General features: G+C 34.8%; 1 protein-coding gene across 2 annotated transcripts; it reads right to left on the minus strand.

Moving 5' to 3' along the window:
* Window positions 1-21,714: 21,714 nt before the first annotated feature.
* IZUMO3 (IZUMO family member 3) lies at window positions 21,715-27,411 on the minus strand. 2 transcript variants are annotated; one of them, XM_005581593.5, is made up of 7 exons: window positions 26,939-27,411; window positions 26,727-26,801; window positions 26,491-26,580; window positions 26,262-26,279; window positions 25,798-25,878; window positions 25,271-25,361; window positions 21,715-24,997 (listed from the first exon to the last, which is right to left on the minus strand). In XM_005581593.5, exons 1-7 carry the CDS (start codon window positions 27,321-27,323, stop codon window positions 24,859-24,861), a joined length of 879 nt encoding a protein of 292 aa, XP_005581650.3. In that variant the 5' UTR covers window positions 27,324-27,411; the 3' UTR covers window positions 21,715-24,858. The 2 variants fall into 2 exon arrangements, with proteins under 2 accessions (XP_005581650.3, XP_005581651.3); XM_005581594.5 differs by lacking the exon at window positions 26,262-26,279 and having other exon boundaries at window positions 26,939-27,191.
* Window positions 27,412-27,873: the final 462 nt, after the last annotated feature.

The following is a 27,873-nucleotide window of genomic DNA, read 5'->3' on the forward strand; positions in this document are numbered from 1 at the left end:
TATGATGCATTGAATTGTTTATGGTCTTCCCACTAAAACACAAGCTTCAAGAGAATAGGAATTTTGTGTCTTTGTATATTGCTACATCCTCAAGAGTTACGGTCTATGGATTAAATGAGTGAACAAATTGTGCTAGGAGCAGAATACTTGGGTTCCAGTTCTTCCTCACTATATTAAAATGGACAAGTCAGTCAATCATTTTTGCATTTCATGTTTGTTACATGTAAGTAAAAGATGAGATGGCTATTGGCCATTCCATTTTTACAGATTAAGAAACCATGGTTTAAAGAGTTTGCAAGAATGGCTCTTTTTAAAAAGACAAAAACAAACAAACAAACAAACAAACAAAAGATTTTGGCACAGGCAAGGAAAAAAGGAAACTCTTATACATTGTTTGTGGGAACGTAAGTTAGCACAACCTCTATTAAAAACAAAATGGAGATACCTCAAAGAGCTAAAAATACAACTACCATTTGATTCAGCAATCTCACTGTTTGGTATCTACCCAAAGGAAAAGAAGTCATTATATCAAAAACATGTGAACACCTAAATGTTTATTGCAGCAATATTCACCATAGCAAAGGTATAGAATCAACCTAAGTGTCCATCAACAGATGACTGGATAAAGAAAATATGGTATATATACAAAATACTATCCAGCCATAAAAAAGAATGAAATAATATGGATTTTTTGCAGTAACATGAATAGAGCAGGAGGTTATTGTCTTAAGTGAAACAACTCAGAAACAGAAAGTCAAATACTACATGTTCTCAGTTATAAGTGGGAGCTAAATAATGTGTACACATGAACATACAGTGTAGAATGATAAATAATGGAGAATCAAGGGGGAGAGGGAGGTGGATAATGATAAATTATTTAATGAGTAAAGTGTACAACATTTAGGGGATGTATATCCTAAAAGCCCTGACTTTACCACTCCCCAATTTATGCATGTAATAAAATTAAACTTTTGTACTATGTAAATATGTAAAAGTCAAAATTTAAAAAGAATTTGTGACTCATAAAATCCAGTGCTATGAAATTGTAAGAAATATTGGAAATTTAAAACACTTTAAACTATAAGGTACTATATACTATATTTTTATTATAATCAAACTAGCAATAAAAAAATAGCTATAAGCCAGTCTATAATTTGGTAGGTGGAAATAATATATAGTTAGGTCACTTTGTTTATTTTTATGATAACTTTAGATATGGATAAGAGTTAAGGAAAACAATTGATTCAGGGATATTACCATTGGTACCATCTGATTGCTGAAACGTTTATAGTGTCCACTTTTTATAGAGATTTGTTGTAACTTGAGATCAACAATTCCCTAAATATTTGAAGTTTTTTGTAATACAACTTTTTGCAGATCCACTTAACTTAATTATTTTTAGTAAAAGAGTTATTAGGACCAGTTAGCACTGTTTTGACTGTGCTTTCAAATTAATTTCTACTTTGTACACTTGCTAAGCATACTGACTGATGGACCTCTAATAATAACTCAAAGGTCTTCCAATGTTTGTAGCACAAGATTTGACACATGTTCAAGAAACAAGATGGAGAATGATTCTCACACCCAAGACTTTGGCCAATTTAAGTACATAAATAAGAAGTCTCAACATTGTTTTTTCCCAAGAAGAGGTCCCAAAATCTGTTATGTAGAGACTTTTCATATGAAAATAAGAGACAAAACATGGAGAGTCTTCATAGAAAACCATTTAAATGAATGACTAGATAGCTAAAGCAGTCTTTCATTCACAAAGGCTTATAGGTGTGTCAAAGTCAAATAAAATATATAGAGATGGATATCTAAATTTAATGTTTTATTTGGATAGGCAGAATTACAGTTTCGAGCATACACACAGACCTGGTGGTCTTTGGTTTATATGAAGAACGGAGAAGGGTTGGAGGTTGTGTATATTGCTCTTTGAAAAAAGTTTATTGGCACTAGTAAAGTTTGCAGAGCTGGCAGTCTTTCATTGGTGAGTGAAGACAGTGGGTAAAAACAATCTTAAAGTTTCAGCAGGTTATTTCAGAAGCCATTGGATACAACTGGTTTTAAGTTACAGTAGGCACTTTTACCAGCTAGACTTCAGAGAATTACCTTTGTGGAGCAATATTATATGTCCTAAGTGCTTTTTGTCCCTGATTTATTGACTCTGTTTTAGTTGGGTATGACAAAGATAACCCAATTGGTATCGTCAACTTTCATAGTTGGAAAAGGAAAAATAGTGGTGTTAGTGGACTGGGAAAAAAAGAAACTAGTTTTTATACTAAGTGTTTTATACTTTGCATCTTCTTCTTAAAATTTTGGAGAGATTACCTTAAGTGGGCCTAGGGCCATTTAGAAAAACTGGTAATTAATTCCTGTTGCTGTTTATTTTCCTTCACCAGGTGAACATATTTTATTTTATTCACCTAAAGACTTTAGGCCAAGCAGGCAACATGCCAAATGAAAAGTTTGTTATGTGGAAAGATCTTCAAAAATTAAGCAATTTTCTCATTCTTAATACTTAATTTTAAGATACGCAGATATCTTAAGTACACCGATAAAATTGAATTACTTTTTAGCTTTTCTCTTTTTTAAAATAAGGTTTAGTTGGCTCATGCAACTTTAAAAATATATCAAACGCTTCATGAGAACTGCACAAATAATTTCATCTGGTTAAATAGAGGAAGATATTGAAATGCTTTCTGGTTTCTGTGTTACTGATTCTGCATAGCCGATTATAGGTCTGTTACCTTGGACATGCTGTTTCAAATCCACTGGGGGTAGTTCAGATGAAATTGGCCAAGTAAATATGAGAAGAAGAAATGCTTTTTATTCTCCTATAGAGTATAAAAAAAAAAAAAAAGAATGAAATGTAGTGGGAACGTAAGGTGAATGAGGGAAGTGAGTATCAGACATCAGCCAAAAGGTTGGTACAAATACATTGTTTGATTTTTTTCTGATGGAACTGATGAGTCATACAAAAGACTTTTGACATCAGTCTATTTGTTTTGCTTAATTATTTACTTGACAAAGACAGCATGAAATAATATTTAGTAAAGATTTCTAAAAACTTCTCTATTGTGTGAAGTGAAAAAAAAAAAAACCTCAGGATTTACCAGATTGCCTTGTGTTTATTGAAATATTTTTTTTCTGATGCTCATTAGAAATACATGGTTCCAGCTACTGCTGAGCTGTAATTAAGAGGAAGTGTAAAGTATAGAACAGGGCAAGATAGGATAGGGGTGTGTGGAGCGGGGGTCAGAGGTGGGTATATGTAGAAAAATATGATTTCAACAGTAGGTGTAGAAGATAGAAGAAATGAACTATATCCAGGTGCATGTGTAATGCCTCTGTTTTGTTTCTAATAATGTATCAAAAGCTTAAATAAAGGAAACATATTCTCAGAAGAAGACCATTTTAATGTACACCTGAGCTTCGTCTGTGGACTAATCAATATGTTATTCTGATATAAAAGGAAAATATGCTTGGTCTGCAAGGATTCTTTAGAAAACAAAGCCAAACAAAAATGAAAGTTCAGATATTTTTTCTTATCATACATTGCTTTTTTTTACACGAGCAGCAGTAACCTAGACGTTTTTATCTGAAACATTAGCTTGGCCCAGTAGGTGTCAGATTAGATATACATTACTCCATTATCTTGGTATACTACTCTGCATCAAAGGATCTATGGACTTGGAGAATGAAAGGGAAAGAGAATAAATAAAGGATATCTCTTTTCAGTTTTAGAGTAGCGCTTTTAACATTAAGAAAAATCAATAACTGGATTGACTGCATTCAGTAGGGAGCATTATTGTTTCCCATAATGTATCTAATGCATATCATTACCAGAGTAATCACATTATTATCTGCCTCTGCCTTGCTGCTTGCTTGGCTAGATATGAAGCCAAAGCTATTTGTAAAGTAAGGCTTTTCCCCTTTTGCAAAATTGCTGCAAATTGTATTCTTCCCATTTTCTTTATTAGTTGTTTGAACTAGCCTGCACCTCTGAATTCAGATTAAGTGGCATGGTTTTTTGTGGTGGTTATTATTTTTCCCCTTAAGGATTCCTTTTTACTCTATTCAAATTAAACTTACCTTTAGGAAATGGGACAAATCATTGGTGGTTTGTTGTATCGGTTGGCATGGAAATGGGGTAGTATAAACTGTAACTTAGGGTGCATTTTGGGTTTCTGAGATATCTTTTGAAGTCAGCAACTGCAGTGATTCTGGAATGTGTCTCAAATTGTGTTACATTCCAACCCTCCTATGCAGCGGGCTCAGTCTAAAACAAGAGCATCTAGAGACTAGTACATTCCATTTATTTTCTCTCCTCATTATAAAAGGGGGTAAAATATGTACTTCTACTAAATTTTAGTGGCACATCTTACTTGGGTATAACTCTCACTTATGAGCTTCATATTTAACTAGTTAAATTGGATGAGCCTTAGTTCTCATATGTAGAATGGGAGCAATAAACTCGATGGTACAGGTTTTTGGTGGATATTCAAGATAATACATATAAGATATCTAGCCAAGAGCATTGCCGTGGTACCCTTCCAAGTGGCAGTGTAATAGAAGAGATATGACAGAGAAGAAACTCTTCCCAGAAGAAGGCTGAAATAAATACATATGGAACATGTTTCTCTAAATAATTCATTATACTTCTACATGCTAAGGAGTTGCTGATGATGTCTTATGAAAGGATTAACAGTGGGAAAGGAAAATGAATGTACAGGAAACAAATATATTATTTGATTAGAGTTACTTGCATTCATTTTTGTTCTGGGTTGAAAGATCACTTACTATCAACTTGGAGAACATTTGTTGAAACATGCTCCTGAGGAAAACAGCTAACTAAATTATATCAGTAAAAATACATACACACAAAATAGAATGTATTTATCCTATAATTTCCTCTTCACCTATTTCTTGAACTTGCTTCCTTGTGCTGAGCCATGTAGTCAGACTGAGATCACTTTGCATTAAATAGGAAATAAGGGGGATATGCAGCTGGACTAATTCATGGACCTGGCTGAAAGACTTCTGAGAATGAGAGGATGACATTTCTGGTAAAATAATTGTTCTCAGGAAACACTGGTATACCCTTGATTCTTCCATCCTTCATTTCTCATTTCACTTTCATTCTAAAGATGGCATTATTTAAGGAGAGATTGGAGTTTTCTAATCAGAAATGCAAATTGCCTGCCTGGCCTCCCTCTCTCCCCCTCCGTTTCCCCCTCCGTTTCCCCCTCCGTTTCCCCCTCCGTTTCCCCCTCCGTTTCCCCCTCCGTTTCCCCCTCCCTTTCCCTCTCCCTTTCCCCCTCCCTTTCCATCCTTACCTCCCTCCCTCCCTCTCCCTCCTTCCTTACTGTCTTCTCTCCTTTTTTTCCCTTCCTTTGTTCCTTCTTTCATTTTTTGACGACCAATTCAAGAGTATGGGTAATAATTGATATGAGAGCCCAGTTTGACACAAATGTGAACTTTGGCAAGCAAACCACTTTATAAACTCACTTGAAAGTACTTATTTGCTTACAATCACTTGTTAAGGAGATTATACCAAAGAGCTGCCAATATGTTTCCATATTCAATTCTGTCTCTACATTATGGAAAGGAAACCAAAATACTTGGGAACAAAAAACCTCTCTGAATACAGAATTCAAGAGCATTGTTCAATTGGGAACTGGCAAGAGGCAAAGCAGAAAATGGATGTTGTAGTTTTCCTTTTAGTCCAGATGGAGGCATTTAAAAGAATCCTGCTTTTAGGATCTCTGGAACGAACCAGTGGAGCTTGTAATATGAAGACCAGGCATTACTGTATAATATGTAGGGAACTCTTTTGTTGTGATCTTTACATTTTAACCTATGTTCTGATAGTTTTATAATATGACTCGCCTGGTGTTCAGCAATTCAAATTACATATGCAAACACACATAACTTTAGAAAAAAGAACCACATTTTGCCATTTCCCAAGGAAACAAGTTTGAGAAATACGTGAAAAGGAAAGTATAGGAGAATTACTTTGTGTATGGGTGTTTTTACTGGTTTAATTTAGTTTATTGTTTTCCTTAGGAATGTGTTTCCACAGCTGTTGTGGCAGGTTGATAGTAAGTGATCCTTCAACCCAGAACAAAAGTGAATGCAAGTAACTCTAATCAAATCAACTCTTAATAGCCTCTGGTCAGTGAGACATCAATTGTCTAGTCAAGTTTAAAAAATCAATAGTGGACACTCAAAATTTGACTATGGTTAGAAACCAACAGACTTGACCACATTCTGAAATATCAGAAGTTATTTCAATTAAAAGCAAATGTGTGAGAATCTGGAAACGATAAATGAGTTAAAACCTCAAAGAGAAATAGAATGTTTCACAGTAGATACATAATATCTACTCAGAAAAAATGACAATGTTACTAAAAATGAGTCACAAAGTTACTAAAAATGAGTCACAAAGATATCTGGAACAGAATAACCATTGACTATTCCTATTGTAGTATAACATATAATAGCTGACATAGCTATTATAACTCTGTGGTTTGGTTTGGATTACTTACAGTGAATCATGTACAGAGCCCACATATTTTATGAAGCATCTACTGTGTAAGTTATTCTGCTAGTTTTTATAAAATATTGAAAACAGGTATAACATTCTTTTTATTAAGCAGCTTATAATCAAGCAAAAGTACACTGATAATACACAAGTGAATGCAATCTAAGTTAAAATTGTGAGAGGTAAAATCAAGTAGGAAAAAATTCTCAGTGGTAAGAAGAAAAGAGAGATACATTTCAACTTAGTGGAAGATAATCAATAAACTGTAGATACTATTTTTACCATTGTTGTTGCTAATTCCAAATACAAAAGCACCCTAGCAGAGCTAAACGAATAGGTCTCTTAAAATACAGGGATATCATGAAATGATTTATTAAATCTATTAACAGCATTCACATGACATCTCTTTTGTTAAAAACAAATAGGAAAGTAGACAGAAAGCTGTTGTAAAAAGTTTAGATTCCATGACTATATTGTGCTTAAGGCAAGTAGATCTCATTGAGAAGAAATCTATTGCTGATTAAAATATGAGCTATCTCATTAATCACACAATACATTAGATAATAAATTGTGGTTGTTAACTTGATATGCACCATTGAACATGGAGAAAAAATATCACATAGGCAGACAAGTGCTCTAGTGTATGACAGTGTAATAGCTTGTGGATATATTCTTTTTGTAAATATGCTGCATATCTTGTGTCTTACTGAACTGTGCTGTAAAATATGGTTATTCTTTAAGTCACAGAGATTAATGCTGAAGATTTTTCAACACTGGAAAAAATCATGCATTTGAATAGAACAAAGGGTGAGATAGAAATGAACATTTTTCACTCAGAGTATGTCACTCTACTATTTCATTCAACTTTCTAAGGGAGATTTGAAGATGTTAGATTTTTAAAAATGTTTTGGGAAAAAAAGAGAAACTGATGACACAGTCCACTGACAGGTAATTATGTGAACTAATTTCAAGGACTAATTTAAACTGTGATCAAGGATATTTAACTGTATGTTCTATATGGATCTAGTGATCTGGCCCTGAAAATTTGCTGATAACAGAAGTAGAAAAGAATAGAAAAGTGTTACATTCTGTAGACCAGGGAACACTTTTTTTTTAAAATAAAAGAATTAAGATTTCTTTTAATTTTGTTTTCATAAATGTGCAAATTTAACATGTAAGAGTTTGTTGAAAATTAATTTTGACCTGGCCTTGTGTTCAATTTGCTTGACAAACTAACATATTCAGAAAACTGGACCAGTTTCACTATAAATATTGTTTCTGTTTCTGCTGTCCAATATGGCAGCCAGTAGCCACATGTGACTACTAAATACTTGAAATGTGGTTAATCTGAATTGATTTAAGCTATAAGTGTAAAATACAGGCCAGATTTCTGTATTATTTTTATGCTTTATCTTCTTTTAAAAAGGTAAAATATATAAGTTTTAATGAAATGTATCAATTTCACTGGTTTCTACTTTTAACATAGGAAAATATTTATACTTATGTGGCTTGCATTTGTGATTTGTTATGTTTCTGTCAAACAGTCCCGTTTTTTTGTGGTACATGAAGAAAATCACTGATGATGGAAATAATATTCTGAACAAATAATCTTGACCTCCTCAGAAACTCATTAAAATGACTCACATTCTGGCCATAAAACTTGTTAGTTTTAGTTTATGTATAAATCGTTGTAAATAAACCATATAATTCAAAGTATATGATGCATTTTAAAAACTATAAGAAAAATGATATAAGATCATAAATGTGTGGAAAGATAACAGTGCAAAATCTGAAACACAAAATATCCATTTGTTAGGTGAAACATGTATGTTCATGTTCTTATATAAAGTATATGTTCCACCTATAATTGCTGCATTATTCTTCTATTATATTAATAGAGACATTGTGATTGTAAAGGAAATTCTTCCCCCTATATGGTCTGAAAGTTTGTGAAAATTTATCTTCTCACTGATGTATTTTAAATGCAGAAATCAATACAAATCAATTATGCAAGAATCTTTGCCCAAGCCCCTTCCATCTATCCCTGCAAACTCAAAACAAAACAGTACTCTCTCTCTTCCAACAAAGACTGTATAAAACATCTCCTTTTCTCTCCTTTTGTTTTCTTTTCTTAGGTGTGTTTTTCAAAGAGGGAATCAGTTAAACAGAGAAAAAGCCCCCAGTGCAGTCACAAGCAAGAAAAACACAATAAGTGACTCTCAGGATTTATTGCTTTGGAGTATACAATAGATTATCTTTGGGTTGATAATAAACAAATCTTTAATACCTGATAGAATGCATATATATCTCCAAGTAGGTCATTTATGTTTTCATTTACATTTTCTAAGATTAATTCTTCATTTATATTTTTAAAATACTGTGTTCTTCCAGGAATTATTCCATATAAATTCAAAGTACAATTGTTATTCCCCTAGAAATGGAGTCATTATATACCAGGAATCACTGTCAGAAGGGAATGTATTCTGAAACTTTTTCACATGCATATGTGTTGGATGTGGTTATTCTCACATATATGTCCTTTGTAGAAGTCATCTGTAAGTCTGTAAAAGCCACTGCTGGGCTTGTGTGTGGGGGCCAGATCTGAAGTTTAATTCCTGTTAAAAATAAGCATCCTACATATGAAGGTCTGAAGCAGAAACTAGCCTGTGAATTCTAAACCTCTGCTGTCCAATACAGTAGCCACTAGCCACATGTGGGTGTAGATCACTTGGACTGTAGTTAATGTGACAAACTAAATTTTTAATTTTATTTAACATTAAGGTAAATTTAAAAATTAACACTGGATTCAGTGTTTGAAAAACTTTTAAGTATATTTGAAACAACTTTGGAATTACTTTTTCAGGAATACATTTTATGATATCTAAATATACATTGAGTATTTGCAGCCCAAAATTTCAAATTGAGATGTGCTGAAAGTGTAAATAAAGCACAAAGCAGATTTTGAAGACTCGGTGCTAAAATAAATAAAATAGCTCCTTAGTCATTTTACATAGATTGCATGTTGAAATGGTTTGGATATTTGGGTTAAAATATGTTAAATTAATTTTACCTGTTTCTTTTTATTTTCTTAATGTAGCTACTAGAAAGTTTAAAATTGTATATGTAGTTTAAGTTAAATTTCTATGGAAACAGAAAAGGAAAACACATGGAAATATATTTGAGGTAACAAGGTTGTAAATGGGATGTAGTGATCAGAATGAGGAACTAGTGCCAGCAGAGTGAGAGTGGGTAGCAAATGGACCAAAAGAGAAGCAGCTCCTTGCTGTGTTGGCAGGTCAGTGACTTGTGATTCCTGAACTGACATGGGGCTCAGGATCAAGAACATGGCTTTTTGGCATTTAGTATCTTATGTTCAATGACAAACAGACAAATATATTATTATGTTGCTTTATTAATAACACAATTATTTTTATAATTTAATTCATTTTTATTCTTTTTTAATATTCAGAGATGGAATCTTGTTATGCTGCCCAAATTTGTCTCAAACTCCTGGGCTTAAGTAATTTTCATACCTCAGCCTCCCAAAGTTCTGGGATTATAGGCCTGAGCCACAGAGTCTGGCCAATAATAACAAATTTAATTATTTTTTTAAAGTATTACTGTATTTCAGTCTTCTTTCAGCCTACAATATGGTATTAAATGCCTTACATGGAGACATATAAAGGATTTTACCATAATAACCTTTAAAACAAAAGAGATTTCCTAGAATTATAGGACAGAAAAAAGAATGTTAAAACAAATTTCATTTCCCAGGGTAGAAAGCTAATGGAACATTAACTTGGGGCACTTTGTTATATCAAATCTACTCCATAGCTAAGAACTGGATTAAATTAATCCTTTGGACAGTTTGGAACAAATTGTATTACATTGTGTTTGCCATGGAAGTCTTATTGCCCTCATGTTGAATTAAAATAGCCTTTCTCTCTACATAAGTGAAATACAAGCTCACTGCAGAGAAATCAGAATACCAACAAGCAAAAAGAAGAAAACAATAATCACTTGTAACCCATACCACCCGGAGATAATGACTGTAATTTTTTCCTTGCATTTTCTTCAAGGAAACATAGTTGGTTTTTAGCCAGGGTTTGGTATGCCTTAATAAGCACTGCATCACATACTCTTTATTTAATACTTTTCACCCTTTTCTTTGAACTATCTTTGGGCTGTTTTCATAGCCCAGACTGAGGTTATCTGTTGTGGAACAACAACTTAATAAATAATGACTTGTTGGCTTGAAAGTATTCTTCATATAGATTTCCAAAGCACCAAACATAAAGCCAGGAAGTGCTTTATTCACTAGAAAATCTTGTTGAACATTTTCTGACATTATTAGTAAAATGGAGAGAGTGAAGATGAAAGACAAACGAAGAATTCTGAATCTTGAAGCACCTGTGCTTATTAGTACTTTCAGCAGAAATCATGAAGGGTCATCTCATCAGCAGATTCATGAAGCCTCATTAGGTAAAGGCTTTAAAAATGTTTCAAGAGTAATCCCTCATAGACAGCCTTATAACCATCCTAAGCAAATGCTAGACAAACATGCCTACCTGCCAATGTTGACCTTTGATTGGTGAGAGTTTTTGTTTCCTCTTTAAGAGGAAGACACACACCCAAGTGTGAAACTACACAGAAAATTTAGCAGTGCTGCATCTGGGAACACAAACCCAAGGACCTAAAGTTCGACAGACCACTTGAGATGAAGTGGAGTGCAAAGTGTCCTTCATCAATTCTTCAGATAGTTACTTCCATTCTCTCTAGTTTTCCCTCTATCTATTGTCCTTTCACTCAGTCTTGATATTCAACTATTTTTAGGACAGTTGAACAATAAAAACATGCATCCTGAAGTTAGGAAAAACAATGGCTTGGTGTCATTTTCCAGAATCTTCTGTGTTTATTGATTTTGAGACAATTAGTTACATAAATACTAACATTTCTACTGTCTCTTACCCAACTCCCATCCTATCCCTATAATAAGGGTAACTTTGGGGAATATCCGGCAGATTCTTTATCTCCGAGTTAATCTCCAGGTGTAGATCAATGCCAAAAGTTCTTAGAACTCCTAGGAAGTTCTCGGTTTCTTTGAGTGTCTGGTCCATTTGGTAGGAAGGCAGGCTGAAGGGGAAGAGTCAACTAAGCTTCCTTGGGAAGCAAGTGGAGGTGCTGAAAACTTCATTTAAGGGCCCCATGAACTAGGTTAAACACTAGAAATCTGTGTGCTTGATTTGCGAACTTAGTACATATAGCCCTTATTTCATGGCAATGTTGGCCATCAAGCTGCAAAGGATTTTTAACATCCTTTAACTAAAGGACATAAAATGAAATACCACTGTAGGACTGCTACAGTGGACAATGTGGCAGACAAAATATATATGATGCTGTTAAGAATAGTTGGAGTATACTCAATTTCAAGTGATAGTATTCATCAATATTTTATTTGTATATTCATATTTTTATTCATCCAATATTCATCTTTCTGTGCCAGCCATTTTAACCAGCTCTGGGGATAGGTACATCTATGAACAAACAGTGGATGTGGTTTCTGAACCCTTGAAGTGAGACATTAATTTATAGTTATATAATATTCCTTAATTCCTAGAGAGCAAAACAAAAAAAGAGTAAGCAGTGACATAGTGTAATTGGAAGTGCTAGCATAATACGAAGATTCAGGAAAATCTTCCTTGAGTAAGTGACATTTAAGCTGATGAAATGTTCCCTGATACATTGCTAGATGTTGTGACTATGAAGATAAGCATAACTTAGTACCCATCCCTGAGAATTTCATGTCTAGGAAAGAGACTTGAAAACCAATCACAGTCATTTATTAAAAAGGCTCTAGAAAAGCATGTGAATTGTAGTGGATTCCAAAGGTTGTGGGTGGTCAATTCTAACCATCTCAGAAAAGGCCTTATGAGAAGAGATTACTTTAAATGTGAGTTTTGAAAGACAATAATGCTGAAGGCTGAAAAAGATTACCAGGCAATCAAGGAAGAATATAGCAAGTATTGTCTATGAGCTTAAAAAAAAAAAAATGCCTAATATGTTTGGTAAACTGTAAGTAGAGATTAAGGTTTGGGAAGGCAATTGACCAAAGGTGAAGTTATATGTAAAGCATGCTGGTAAAATATAAAACGTGTAAAATGTTGTATGAAAGAGTTTACACTTCTGTCTTTGAAGTTGAAGAGGCAGTGGAGTATTTTAATTAAGGATTTGACATTGATTTGTGATTTAAGAGTGATATTTCTGAGTGCAAAAGGAATGATGAATCTGGCTCCTGGATAGGCTGGGCTCAGGGAAACTGAGTAGGAGACCATTGTAGTAGCCATAAGAGAAGAATGAAGGACCTCAACTTTGAAAGTAGCTGGGGAGATTCAAGAGATATTTAGGGGTGAAAAATCAATGCTAATTGAAGAGTGACTGGCTACAACAGATGAAGGAGAGAGAGGACTCTAGAAAATATTGAGATTTCTATCTTCTGGATAATTTATAGTTTCCGTGGGACCTCTGCTAGCTGGTGAAAAGGTTAAGATTTGGGGTTTGAATCCTGCCTCCACCAGTTATGAATTATGGGGCTTGGAAGGAGTTACTTAAATGTGATGAGCCTCAGTTTTCTTATCTACACAAAAGTGGCTTAAAATAAATTTGAGAGATTCTTGGGAAGATAACTAAAAATCCTTCAAGAACCCTTGATTAGGATAAATTATATAGAATCTGAAATTGTTTAAGGTATTCAGTGTTAGGCATGCCAGTTTTTAAGTTACCATCGTCTTTCTGGATGGATATAGCCAGTAAGTATTCAGAAATAAGGATTGAGGACTTGAGAAGGGGGTGCAAACAGAAGCCTAAGAATTCAGAGGTATTATTATTATGTGGTCATTGAAATCACACCAGTGGATGAGATTTCTCCAGGTAAAACATAGGAAAAGGTTTGAAATGAGTTCTCTTATATGCAATATCTAATAAGTATGCAGAAGAAGAGGAAGAGCTCGAAAAATGAAAACGTGGATTAAACATAGAAAATCTAAAAAACAAGAACAAAAGTAAGAACATGTGCCTAGTATACCACAAGAGGTATTTTAAGACGGAACCATTAGCACTCTGGCAAATCTTATAGCTGACTAGTAGCTTGAGGAATGAAGAGAACTCTGAATATAACAACTAAGAGATCACTGGCAGCCTTGGAGAGAGAAATCTCCATATGATGGTTAGGAGAAGAATGCAGATTGGGGTGATTTGAGGGGAGAACGGAAATATAGAAACAGTCATGAGAAATAGAGTGCTCCTGTAAGAAGTCTGTCATAGAGGGCTGGGTACAGGATAAAGAGGCGTGAATTCCTAGTAATAGATAATAATATTAAGGACCTAGGATTGAGAAATCGGGGTAAATAATGATTGGAGATAAATGAGGAAGAAATGCTCTAGAAGTGGTTGCAGTTCAGGATGTAAAAAGCACATGAGGAGGCAGGGCATGGTGGCTCATGCTTGTAATCCCAGCACTTTGGGAGGCTGAAGTGGGTGGATCATGAGGTGAGGAGTTTGAGACCAGCCTGGCCAACATGGTGAAACCCCATCTCTACTAAAAACACAAAAAAGTAGCCAGGCACAGTGGCAGGTGCCTGTAATACCAGCTATTCAGGAGGCTGAGGCAGGAGACTCGCTTGAACCTGGGAGGTGGAGGTTGCAGTGAGCTGACACCGCGCCACTGCACTCCAGCCTAGGCGACAGAGCAAGACTCCATCTAAAAAAACAAACGAACAAACAAAACATGAGGAAGCATTAATCTAAGATGGAAGGAGGTGAAACTTCCCTTTGAGTCAAAATGTAAGGGAGTAAAGTTAGAATATTAGTAAATGGAAATTAAGAAGCTTCCGGTATTAATTCAGTTGTTGTTTGATCCTATTCACTTTTATTTTTGTATTTTATCTAATACTTTGTTTATATTTTATCTAATAACATATGAGTACTTTAATTGCTATCATGTTTTAATGTTATCTTTAGATAAAATAAATTATTATGTTTTCACCCAATAAAAGCTAAATTAAACCTCATCTCTGCTGTCTCACACACACACACACACACACACACACACACACATACACGGAAAATACTGATTGCTAATAAAGTAGTCTCAAGAAAAATAGGATCTCAGAAACTGTACCATCAGTGCTAAGGTTGAATATTATCAGATAAATATCTTTCCCTGATGATTTGTAGCTCTTCGAGAAACCTTAGAACTAAGCTTCATGCAGGGATGACATCAGGACATTGAAGTATGTGTTAGCTCTTAAAATATAGTTGTTTCAGAATAAAATGATTTGTATTATTTATTGATATAAATGAGGTTTTGGTTGAGCATTTGCTTGTTAGAAGGATGTTTTTACGTAGTCATTCTTCGTTATGTTAACTGTTAGCTCAAGCTTAAATTAGAATTGTAAGCAATTAATTTTGTATCATGTTTACATTTTAAAAACAGAAGTACCACAAGACCTTTCCTGGTGAATGAACACATAGTTTAATTAGATCATCTTCATTTTATTGTATGATAAGCACATAAACATAAAAGGCTTCTTCTAATTCTGGTAATTTTTGAAATAATAAAGTCAAGATTCTGGATTTATATGATAAAGCAATTGTAGTAGATTGTGCAGATAGAAGAGCACCCATTTGAAAAAAATAATCCATTATTTTTTGAGTTTTTTATTATGGCCATTCTTGGAGGAGTAAAGTGGTATTGCATTGCAGTTTTTATTTGCATTTCCATGATCATTAGTGATGTTGAACATTTTTTCATATTTGTTGACGATTTGTATATCTTCTTGTAATAATTGTCTATTCATGTCCCTGGCCCACTTTTTTGATGGGATTATTTGTTTTTTTTTTTTTTCTTTCTAATTTGTTTGAGTTCTTCTAGACTCTGGATATTAGTCCTTTGTTGAGTGTATAGATTGTGAAGATTTTCTCCCACTCTGGATCGTTGGTTTATTCTGCTGACTGTTACTTCCGCTCTGCAGAAGCTCTTTAATTAAGTCCCACCTATTTATCTTTGTTTTTGTTGTATTTGATTTTGGATTCTTGGTCATGAAGTCATTGCCTAAGCCAATGTCTAGAAGGGTTTTTCTGATGTTAGCATCTAGAATTTTTATAGTTTCAGGTCTTAGATTTAAGTTCTTGATCCATTTTGAATTGATTTTTGTATAAGCAGAGAGAAGAGGATCCAGATTCATTCTCCTACCTGTGTCTTGCCAATTATCCCAGCACCATTTGTTGAATAGGGTGCACTTTCTCCACTTTATGTTTTTGTTTGCTTTGTCAAAGATCAGTTCTGGTTCTCTCTTCTGTTCACTGGTCTGTGTGCCTACCTTTATATCAGTCCCATGCTGTTTTGGTGACTATGGTCTTATAGTTTGAAGTCAGGTAATGTGATGCCTCCAGATTTGTTCTTTTTGCTTAGTCTTGCTTTGGCTATGCAGGCTCTTTTTTTGGGGGGGGGGGGGTTCCGTATTAATTGTAGGATTGCTTTGTTTAGTTCTTTAAAGAATGATGGTGGTATTTGGATGAGAATTGCATTGAATTTATAGATTGCTTTTTGGCAATATGGTCATTTTCACAATATTCTACCCATCCATGAGCATGGGATGTATTTCCATGTGTTTTTGTCATCTATGATTTCTTTCAGCAGTGTTTTGTAGTTTTCCTGGTAGAGGTCTTTCACCTCCTTGGCTTGGTATATTCCAAAAGTATTTTATTTTTAAATTTTGGCAGCTATTGTAAAAGGGGTTCAGTTCTTGATTTGATTCTCAGGTTGGTCACTGTTGGTGTATAGCAGAGATACTGACTTGTGTACATTAATTTTCTATCCTGAAACTTTGCTGAATTCATTTATCAGTTCTAAAGCTTTTTGGAGGAGTCTTTAGGGTTTTCTAAGTATAGCATCATATCATGTTGGTGTGGATGTGGTATAAAGGAAACACTTCTACACTGCTGGTGGGAATGTAAACTAGTACAACCACTATGAAAAACAGTCTGAAGATTCCTTAAAGAATTAAAAGTAGAACTAAAATTTGATCCAGGAATCCCACTACTGGGTATCTACCCAGAGGAAAAGAAGTCATTATACAAAAAAGATACTTGTACATGCATATTTATAGCAGCACAATTCACAATTGCAAAAATATGAAACCAGCACAAATCCCCATCAGAGTGGATAAAGAAAATGTGATATATATATGAAGGGACACTGCTCAGCCATAAAAAGGAATGAATTAATGGCATTCATAACAACTTGGATGGAACTTGAGTTTATTATTCTAAGTGAAGTAACTCTGGAACAGAAAAACCAAACATTGTATGTTCCACTCATAAGTTTGAGCTAAGCTATAAGGATGCAAAGGCATAATAATGATACAATGGACTTTGGGAACTTGAGGTAAAGAGTGGGAGGGGTGTGAGGGATAAAAGACTACAAATTGGGTTTAGTGTATTCTGCTTGGGTGATGGGTACACCAAAACCTGACAAATCACCACTAAAGGACTTACTAATGTAACCAAATACCACCTATTTCCCCAAAACTTATGGAAATGAAACATTTTTAAAAACCATGTAGTCCAAAGCTTATTGGAATTCCTCATTATTCTAACTCAAAGTCAGCATCATCTCAAAGTCATTGAAAGGAATAAGTTTGCATAGAATAGGTTGGAATTGGGGGTATCTTTTTTTTTTATTATTATACTTTAAGTTCTAGGGTACATGTGCACAATGTGCAGGTTTGTTACATATGTATACCTGTGCCATGTTGGTGTGCTGCACCCATCAACTCGTCAGCACCCATCAACTCGTCATTTACATCAGGTATAACTCCCAATGCAATCCTTCCCCCCTTCCCCCTCCCCATAATAGGCCCCAGTGTGTGATGTTCCCCTTCCCGAGTCCAAGTGATCTCATTGTTCAGTTTCCACCTATGAGTGAGAACATGCGGTGTTTGGTTTTCTGTTCTTGCGATAGTTTGCTGAGAATGATGGTTTCCAGCTGCATCCATGTCCCTACAAAGGACACAAACTCATGCTTTTTTATGGCTGCATAGTATTCCATGGTGTATATGTGCCACATTTTCTTAATCCAGTCTGTCACTGATGGACATTTGGGTTGATTCCAAGTCTTTGCTATTGTGAATAGTGCCACAATGAACATACATGTGCATGTGTCTTTATAGCAACATGATTTATAATCCTTTGAGTATATACCCAGTAATGGGATGGCTGGGTTATATGGTACTTCTAGTTCTAGATCCTTGAGGAATCGCCATACTGTTTTCCATAATGGTTGAACTAGTTTACAATCCCACCAACAGTGTAAAAGTGTTCCTATTTCTCCACATCCTCTCCAGCACCTGTTGTTTCTTGACTTTTTAATGATTGCCTTTCTAACTGGTGTGAGATGGTATCTCATTGTGGTTTTGATTTGCATTTCTCTGATGGCCAGTGATGACGAGTATTTTTTCATGTGTCTATTGGCTGTATGCATGTCTTCTTTTGAGAAATGTCTGTTCATATCCTTTGCCCACTTTTTGATGGGGCTGTTTGTTTTTTTCTTGTAAATTTGTTTGAGTTCTTTGTAGGTTCTGGATATTAGCCCTTTGTCAGATGAGTAGATTGCAAAAATGTTCTCCCATTCTGTAGGTTGCCTGTTCCCTCTGATGGTAGTTTCTTTTGCTGTGCAGAAGCTCTTTAGTTTAATGAGATCCCATTTGTCAATTTTGGCTTTTGTTGCCATTGCTTTTGGTGTTTTAGACATGAAGTCCTTGCCCATGCCTATGTCCTGAATGGTATTACCTAGGTTTTCTTCTAGGGTTTTTATGGTATTAGGGGTATCTTAATATTATAAATATCTTAATAATTAATATCCTTGCTGGATTTGCCTCACAGTCCACTTAGAGTTTTGATTTTACCATAATGTAATAATCTTTAGTATTCTGTCCTTGGTCTGAATCTCTTCTTCACCAGCCTCTAGCTAGGTGATCTCAGTCATATTTTCAGCTTTGCTGCTTAGTATATCCTGGTGCCTTTGAAATGTGTTTCACTAGCTATGTTAATGTATGTAAGTCCAAACACTGAAGGCATATCTTTTTAAATATCCCAGCAGGATTCATACTTAATATTTCAAAACTGAACTTGAAACCTTTCTGTGAAACTTACTTGTCCTCCTGTATTTCCTATTGAAGGACACAATCAAATAAAAAGACTTAAACTGGAAGAAAACCATAGTTTCACCATCAAGGTAAAATCAGTCAACATGTATTATTTTACTCTGGGCTTTTCTCTAAGCATGGCATTTGTTTTCAATTGTGTTCATACAATTTTTAAATTATTATTATTTATTTATTTTGTAGATACGGGGTCTCACTATGTTGCCTGGGTTTGTCTTGAACTCCTGAGCTCAAGCATTCCTCCCATCTCAGCCTCCCAAAGTGCTAGGACTGCAGGTGTGAGCCACTGTGCCCGACTCATTTTAAAATTTATTTAAAGAATATTGACATTTTTGGGGGGTGATTCTTTTTTCTTCCAATGTCAATATTGGTAATTTATACTTTTATTTTAAATAGCCCTTCCATCCAAGTTTTAAATACTTTTGCAATTTAGTTTAAAAGAGTCTGTTAAGACATAAAAACAAATCTATCTGAAGTTTTGCTACTTTTAAATTTCTATTTTATAAAAAATATCTTTTATTTAAAAATTTTGTTCAGTGTGGATGAAAACTTTTTTATTAGCATTCAGTGTTTGTTATCTTTTTAGGCTTTATATTTAATTTTTGATATAATCTAATGTTCCCTCTTTGTATATTCTTTGAGTTTAGTTTGTTCTTTTCGTATCTGCTTTTTTTTTTTTTTTTTTTTTTTGGTCAGAGTTTTGCTCTTGTTGCCTGTTGCCCAGGTTGGAGAGCAATGGCATAACCTCGGCTCACTGCAACCTCGTCTGCCTGGGTTCAAGCGATTCTCCAGTCTCAGTGTCCCAAGTAGCTGAGGTTACAGGTTTGTGCCACCACACCCAACTTTTTTTTTTTTTTTTTTTTTTTTTTTGAGACGGAGTCTTGTTCTGTTGCCCAGGCTGGAGTGCAGTGGCACTATCTTGGCTCACTGCAAGCTCCGCCTCCTGGGTTCATGCCATTTTCCTGCCTCAGCCTCCCTAGTAGCTGGGACTACTGGCGACCGCCACCACGCCCGGCTAATTTTTTTTTTTTTTTGTATTTTTAGTAGAGACAGGGTTTCACTGTGTTGATCAGGCTGGTCTTGAACTCCTGACCACGAGTGATCCACCCACCTCGGCCTCCGAAAGTGCTGGGATTACAGATGTGAGCCTTTGCGCCCAGCCCTTCTATCTGCTTAAATACCCTGTTCAATACATATATACATATGTATTTAAATATGTATATATTTTAAAATCTTTTTGATATATATGATTAGGATGTTATATTGTTAAATGCCTAGTTAGCACATTTCACAAGATTTGATAGGTAATATTTTTATTGTTATGTAGCGGTATTTTATAATTTGCTTCATAGATTCGTTTTTAATTCATGAATTATTTACAGATAGAATTTTTCAGTTTCCAATATATATAATAAGGCAACATCCTTTGTGGTTTTAATTTTGTTGCTCATGGTCTGAATGATTTTTCTTTATAATATGAGTTCTTTGGAATTTGTTAAAATTTCCGTTTTGGCCTATGTATCAGATCAGTTAAGGCTAGTTCTAAAAATATCAGAAGCTTAATCAAAAGTATTTTTCACTCATGAAATCTAAATCAAATTCTCCAACTAAGAAGCATCTTCAGGATTCTAAGTTATTCCTGTATATTGACATCCCACCATTAATCAGGGAAGAAAGAGGCTGGAGGATTGTCCCTTAAATTTAGATGCTCCTGAAAACATTTAATACACTTTCACCCACATTCCATTGGCCAGAATTCAGCTTCACAGCCCATCGAACAGTAGGGATGACTGAGAAATGTAGTTTAACTATGTGTCCAAGAGGAAAGGGATGTAGTTAGGAGAAAACCAGCTGGTGTCTTTCAAACCATACATGTTAATTTTTATATATGTTCTTTCTTCACTAGAAAGAAGAAAAATCGATTTACTAGTTGAGTATGGAGTTCAATGCATCATGTCATTTAAAGTTGTTCATTGTGTTCTACAAATTATAGTCTTATTAACATTTTTTCCTTAGATTTATCAGATTCTAAATGAGAGGACTACACTTTCCCATCATGGTTGTGAAAATCTTTTTCCTTTTTTAAAATCAGAAGACTATATTGTTAGGCTCATATGATTTCGTATTATATTATCACATTATTCTTGTTAGTGTTCTTTGGCTTAAATTCTCTTCTGGCTAATATCAATAAACGCCTGCTTTATTTTGGATAAGTTTTGCTAGATATTCTTTAATTTCACATTTAGCTTCTCATGTTGTTTTAGGTTGCTATCTTACGAGTAGCCTATAATTAGATTTTAAAATATCCAATCTAATAGTTGATTTTCTGATTGATATGTTTACTTCATTTACATATTTATTATGCTTATTGCGTTTCATTTTGCCATTTTTTGTTTCTTTCTTGTTTTTATTGAATCAATAGGATTTCTCCCCTCTTTTTCTTTTTGAAATTGTGGATGTCATATATTTTCTTCCCTAAAGAGTCACACTCCAATATTTCATAACAAAGAATAAAGGTATCATATGTATGCATGCACATGTATGTATGATGAGGACCTTGACATCTATTGCTTTTATCTAAACTCCCTTATCCTTCATCTACTTTTAGTTTCCTTTTTCTTAAGGCATGTAATTATTTCTCCCTAACTTTTGGGCACAAAGCTTGTTTGATTTTATAATCAATATTTAATCATAATATTAATATGGTTTGTTTTATTTTGGCAATTTTGCTTCTCTTTCTGTTTCTTTTACATAAAATCGCATGTCACAAAAAGAGATAATGAGATTATTAACAGAGCTAAGCAAGCTTGAGGAAGAGAAAATTTTTCTTCCTTGTGACAGTTTCCTAGGTACTTTCTTATCTTCTAAGGTATTTCTTTTTCTGGTTCCTGGACAATCTTTTGTATATTTGGAGACCAAGAAGACAAAGAAATCATATTACTGATAAGGATTGACCTAATTTATTATAAAATATAACCAGTTCATGAAGGATTTTAAGATTTGACCATCTCAAGGCAGTGATATTACGTAAAGACACTTGCACATTAAAATTCTTCTCCATAGGGCTAGAATTTTTTAACCTCAAAAAAGTAACTATAATGGGTGTTCTAATATAATTTCAGGTTTTATGAAATAATCCCAATATAATAATTTACAGTTTGCTTAAGAGTTACTTAATGTTTTAACTTTATCTGCATTTGCTGTTTACAGACTTACAGTTATATAATGATTGAGTGGGAACTGAACAATGAGATCACTTGGACTCGGGAAGGGGAACATCACACACTGGGGCCTATTATGGGGGGGGGAGGGATTGCATTGGGAGTTATACCTGATGTAAATGATGAGATGATGGGTGCTGTCGAGTTGATGGGTGCAGCACAGCAACATGGCACAAGTATACATATGTAACAAACCTGCACGTTATGCACATGTACCCTAGAACTTAAAGTATAATAATAATAAAAAATAAAAAAAAAGAGTTCTCATTCTTTCTGAAATAATAACTATGTTATTATTCAGGACTGACTTAAGATTCTTACAAATACACTAGAATTAAAAAAGCAAAATGACTGGTACTAATAGAAAAGAAAATAGAAAATGTTTTGGATTGAAGTATGACTGAATATCTATAAAATGCAAGAGACTTTAAAATAAAATTAAAAAACAAATTTATTAAGTAGTTGGTTGTAGAGTGAATATGTGAAAATAAATGGGTTTTTATTTTATGTGATATGGGTAAAAAGACCCAGAGTGGTTAGATGTATAGATAGATAAAATAACGCCTTAAATATTCAACTGGCAAATGATAGCTTTGGAGAAAAATGCATCTGCAAAAGAGATGCTAGAGTTAATATTTATGTTATGGAAGAACCTCTTTTAAATTGGCAGAAAAAAATTCTCGGATTAAAATTAGCAGAGTATATGAATAGGTAACTCACTGTGGGACTAATTCAAATGGCACTGAATCCTGTGTAAAGATGCTGACACACTAGAGGATATAAGTAAATTGATTATTGTATTTATCAGACTGCAAAATTTAAAAGAGCTGTATTACCTGTGGCTGGTGGGGATGTGGCAAACATGAACAATTGGTTATTACTGTTATACAAGCAAATTATTACATCATTTCTGTCACAGTCATCGCATTTCAAGTACATATAACTTTCCTTTTGATATCCCAATTCTGTAACATGATTTCTTATAAATAAAAGTATTAGTAAGTAGAGATATATGTACACAGGTATTTACTGCAGAATTATGCACAGTAATAAAAAGGAACATTAAGAGATTTCCCATCAGTAGAGGAATATTGGAATAATTATGGTGCCCCCACATTATGGTGTTGTATATAACTACCAAAATAGTGAATTAGAGTTATATCACTTAAATGATTTCCACAAAGTATGCAAGTACGAAAATCAACATGTGAAAAGGTGTTTATAATTGTTTTAATTGCAAAAAAAAAAAATCATCCATAAATGTGTTCATGTGTATGTATATTTACTTTTAATTATTTAGGCTTTAACAAAAAACATGAAAGATCTATCCTAAATTGTTATCCAACATTTGCTAGAAAGGAGTGATGAGTGTGGAGTAGCAGCAGAAGGGAAAAGGAACAACAAGCCAATATGTTAATACCTTAAGTATATGAAATAAAATGTATGTATAAAAAGTAATAAAATAAAATAAAGTGTATAAATAAATATCCACAGAACAAAAATATCTTAAAATCTAGAAAGTATGTTGTTCCATTTGCATATAGTTATAATGAAAAAAAAATTTAAAGACAATAATTAAGACTGTGAATGAAGTTAATACATCTCAACAAGATATTTGAGGAGATGAACGTTAAATCATTGGGAAATGGTAGATGCCTGACAACACTCTTATCTGGGAATTTTACATGAATTTCAAATTTAGCACTTGAGAGATATCTAGGTTCAGGTCCTCATCAAATGCATTCTCATTTATCTCATTATTATAACAGCAACTATAAGCAAGCACTCAGAGATCTATGTGTGAAAGATTTACAAATACTTGTACCCACCCCTGAAGCAGGACTCTTGAAACTATTTCTTGCTGCTAAATGATGGTTTTTATCTTCTAAAATAAGTTCCAGAATAAAAGGAAACAAAATAGGGTGAAAAGGTCACAAATTGTACAGTTAACCAGGCATCAGCTTTATTTCAGACTTTGCCACATTCTAACTGTGTAACGAAGAGTGTATAAAGACAATAAAGCCACAATTATCTCTCCATTAATGTACCATAGCTATATGTTGATAGCTGTCAATATCAATCAAATGGTTTGGATGATCAGAGGTCAGCCACTAGAGGAGTGGAGTTTGTCATAGCTTAGATTAGTTACCTGTGTGACCTTGAGTTAGAGATACTTCTGTTTATTCATCCCTAAAGCAGATATAATAGCAATGTTACCCATAGGGGTGTTGTGAGAATTCAGATGGATAATACATGTAAAGCACTATTTAGAGTGCTACACATACTAAAAAAGTATTCAATGGAAACAACCAAAAATAATTTAAAAAACTATCATATCCAGCTTGGCCTTGGAACATAGATCCAGGGGGAAATAATTGGGGCAAACCTCAGCTACTCAGGACTAATACTTTGGGCCTTTTTTTTTTCTCTGTGTGTGTGTATGTGTGTAAGGATGAAGACTAAATGTTGTGTATTAAGGAAAACTGTCCACCTTGAACCTAATGATAAATATGAAACAGTAACAAAACAGTAAAATAAAAAGCAGCCTTAGAAATGTGAAAGTTATCCTAGTTACAGCCATTAAGAGAGTTACTAATGATGCATTGTTTATTATTCAGCATATTATCTTTCCTATGCATTGCAACATACCAGCAGTACTTTCTGTACAACTCTGGCCAAATCATTTGCTCTCTCATTACTTCCATCATCTCGGGATATCAATAAGCATCTTCACTAGAGAAACTCTAAGTTCTATTTCAGTTTTAAAATACTATGACTTTATGACCAAGAAAGGGTTTAACTCCTAGTTTTGTACTTAGAGTCAACACTTAAGAGAATCATGAAAGACCTCTTGTCCATGCTGATGTGTTTATTTTCTGAGTCTAAAGTCTTTCTCCTCCTCCTCATCTATATTCCCCATTAATTCTTCAAGTTTCTTCTCCAAATATTCCTTTAGTGACCTTCGTATTGCTTTCATTTTCCTCCGATGAAAGATGCAAAAATGGAACCTAGAGTAGGAAAAGAAAATAATCCCAACTTCAATATCAGTAGCCCCATTCTTTAAGCCAATTATACAATGTATTTTCCTTTGCTGGACTCTTCTCCATTTCCTTTTGTTCCAACTATTATCCCATCAAACTTTGCATTTTGTTCCTTTCAGTATCCCAGAATTTAAAATGACTTCTTTTGCCTTATTTCCATTTGGGGAAAGAGGCAATTTGGGCAGTCTCTTGGCAAAAGGAATATGTGACCCAGTGTTTATTTGGAGAGAGGAAACTCACAGTAACACAGCACTTCCCAGTATTACAACTGTTGCCAGCAATATGAGAAATAGAGCAATCTCTCGATTCTCAGCCTTCCTTGGATCCTCATCTGGAAGGAGAAACAGGAAAATATGAAAGTGAGTTTGGAGAAGAGAAATAGCTTGGGACATTTACTCAGAATAGAAAACTCTTTTAACCTCAGTTTGCCCTGTTTACTACTTCATCACTCTTCTATGGTTATTTTGACCTTTATTACTTTTAGTCTCCTAGGTTCTACAAAACTGTTGCTGATAACTGTCAGCAAAATTCTTCCCAGCCTAATTTCTTCATTCCAAGCCTAGCCTCTTCATTTCTCAGCCTTTCAATTGATTCAGTGCCAAATTATTTATACTGGTCAAAATTTCACCCAACACCCTAGTTCCATTTTGTAACACTATCATGACCTCCATTGAAGATGCTCTACAAGTATGTATTGAATAAATCAGTGAACAACCCTTCTCCTTGATCCCTGTCCCTTCAAAATTCCATACCACAATCTTTGTTACCTCCACAATATTCTCCTTTGAAGCACCTGTTGGTTATGCGAAGACACATCCAACAATCAAGTATGGGACCTTCAACCACAACTGATAAAGAGGAAAAGAAAGATAATCAGAAAGAGGGCATGGCACGAGAGTTCCTTAGTCATACACCAAGTGTGGTCTTGGTGGATCAAAATCTGTAAGTCAGATCTCTAGGAAAAAGTGGGAAAAGGATGCCTTGGCTTATACTGGGGCAATGGGTTGTAAACCATATGTTAGGAGGCCTCCTAGTACCTCCAAAATATGTGGGGTTCTGAGATTTCATGAGCTAGGTTTTGTTATCAGGTATTATTGACATTACCCCTTGTAACCACAGCTCTAGGAATTGGATTCCCAGTGTAACAGGTGGGAGAGATAGGGCCATATAGAGCAAAGGAGATGGGAAAATATGGGCTGAAACCTCAAGGCATCACATGTACTGTACTCACTGCAATCTTCAGAACACGCTAGAAGAGAATCAGAAGGTTCTAATGAGTTTAAAACCAGCTACAGTTTGTCATATTTATACCCAAGTAGTCTTTGTTTACCCTTTAAGTTCCAGTTGCCTCTCCACCCATTCTAAATAACTCTATTATGAACTTGCATTTCTTCCCTTATCCCTCATTTTCTATTCCCTTCATATAACTTCAGTGCTGTTATATAGAAAGTTTTAATTACCAACTTCAGAGAAGTTCTTTAGTAATTCTTTCAGTTTGGATTCCAGGTTTTGGCGGACCTCCAGAAGCTTGCCTTGAAAGATAAAGACACCTAAGAGGGAGTGGAAGGGGTATCAAACAATAGAAGTAGCTCTTCCCTTCAGAACTTAATTCTGTTTTGTTCTTTGCTTTCTCCAGCCAAATTTTCTGAGGGTTGCTTGAGCAATACAGACTTTTAACATTGAAGCAGTACCTCACCTTTCCATGTTTCATTGCCCAGTTTATAAAATTCGTTCTTCAGCCATGTTCTCAACTTAACAACCTGTTGAACAGCTAGAGAGGAAGGGTAAAGGTACATGTAGGGGAATAATTATAGCTATGTAGCAAGTTATGTAGACCCAGGTGTTCTCTTCCTTGCCTCCCTTCTCTATTTAAGCCCCTGGACTCTCAGGAACTCAAGCTTCCCTCACCCAACACCCGAAGCCTCTTGTCACTGTGGGAGACCTTGAAGCTTAAACTAATCATCTCCTTAATCTGCCATTCAAGCAGCTGAGTTTGGCCAGGGACTTCTGAGGGTATCAGATTTGCCAGCAAGGAGCCAACATCCTCTTTAAATTTGGGGTCACACTCTAAACAGCCTTTGACTCCATGGAAGGCTGACAGGGGCAGGAGCAGGAATAACCACAGGTCACCCATTTCTTTCTTCAACCCCGCTCCCCAACAGCAGGTTGTCCTGGCAACTAGTTCACTTAGTTCCTTTTCCTTCAAAAATCCAGGAATGAGAGCTTTGTCCTGGATAGTCTGACTCCACTTAACCCCCACCCCCATCTCCATCCCACTATCAGGCAATCTCATTTCCTTAAGGATCTTCAGTTGTTTACTGACTCTTATCCTTCATTCTAGGAGAGGGAACTGCCAGCTGGGGAGCCGATACCTGAGTTCTAAGTGTAGAACACCAAGAGATAGATAAGCCTTGAGCTCATACAAGCAGAGTTCTTTGCAGGGAGATGTCTCAGAAAAAAGTGTTTCTTTAGCCCTCTCCCTGACTTGCATCCTCATGAGACTCTTAAACCCCCTCCTGACCTTCAGAGATGTGTATCACCAGAGATGGGTTGTAGAAGTGATCCTATAGAACCTGAGAGATTGCTTAACCCAAAGTCTACTTCCACATTGGAGGCAAGAAAAGCCAAAAATATTGAGTTGCTTGCAGGTCCCAGTCCCTACTGGTGGCAGTATTATTGAGAATAAAGGAATGAGCATTTATCTAGAATAATATTTGGTAATTTTAATAGACAGTAACTTATATTTCAGGTTACATTTGTCTCTAGGATGATTCCTCTATACATGATTTGTAATATTTCTTTCTTTTCTTTTCTTTTCTTTTTTTTTTTCTTGAGATGGAATT

Source organism: Macaca fascicularis, chromosome 15 (genome assembly GCF_037993035.2).
Source record: "Macaca fascicularis isolate 582-1 chromosome 15, T2T-MFA8v1.1".
Classification (NCBI taxonomy): domain Eukaryota; kingdom Metazoa; phylum Chordata; class Mammalia; order Primates; family Cercopithecidae; genus Macaca; species Macaca fascicularis.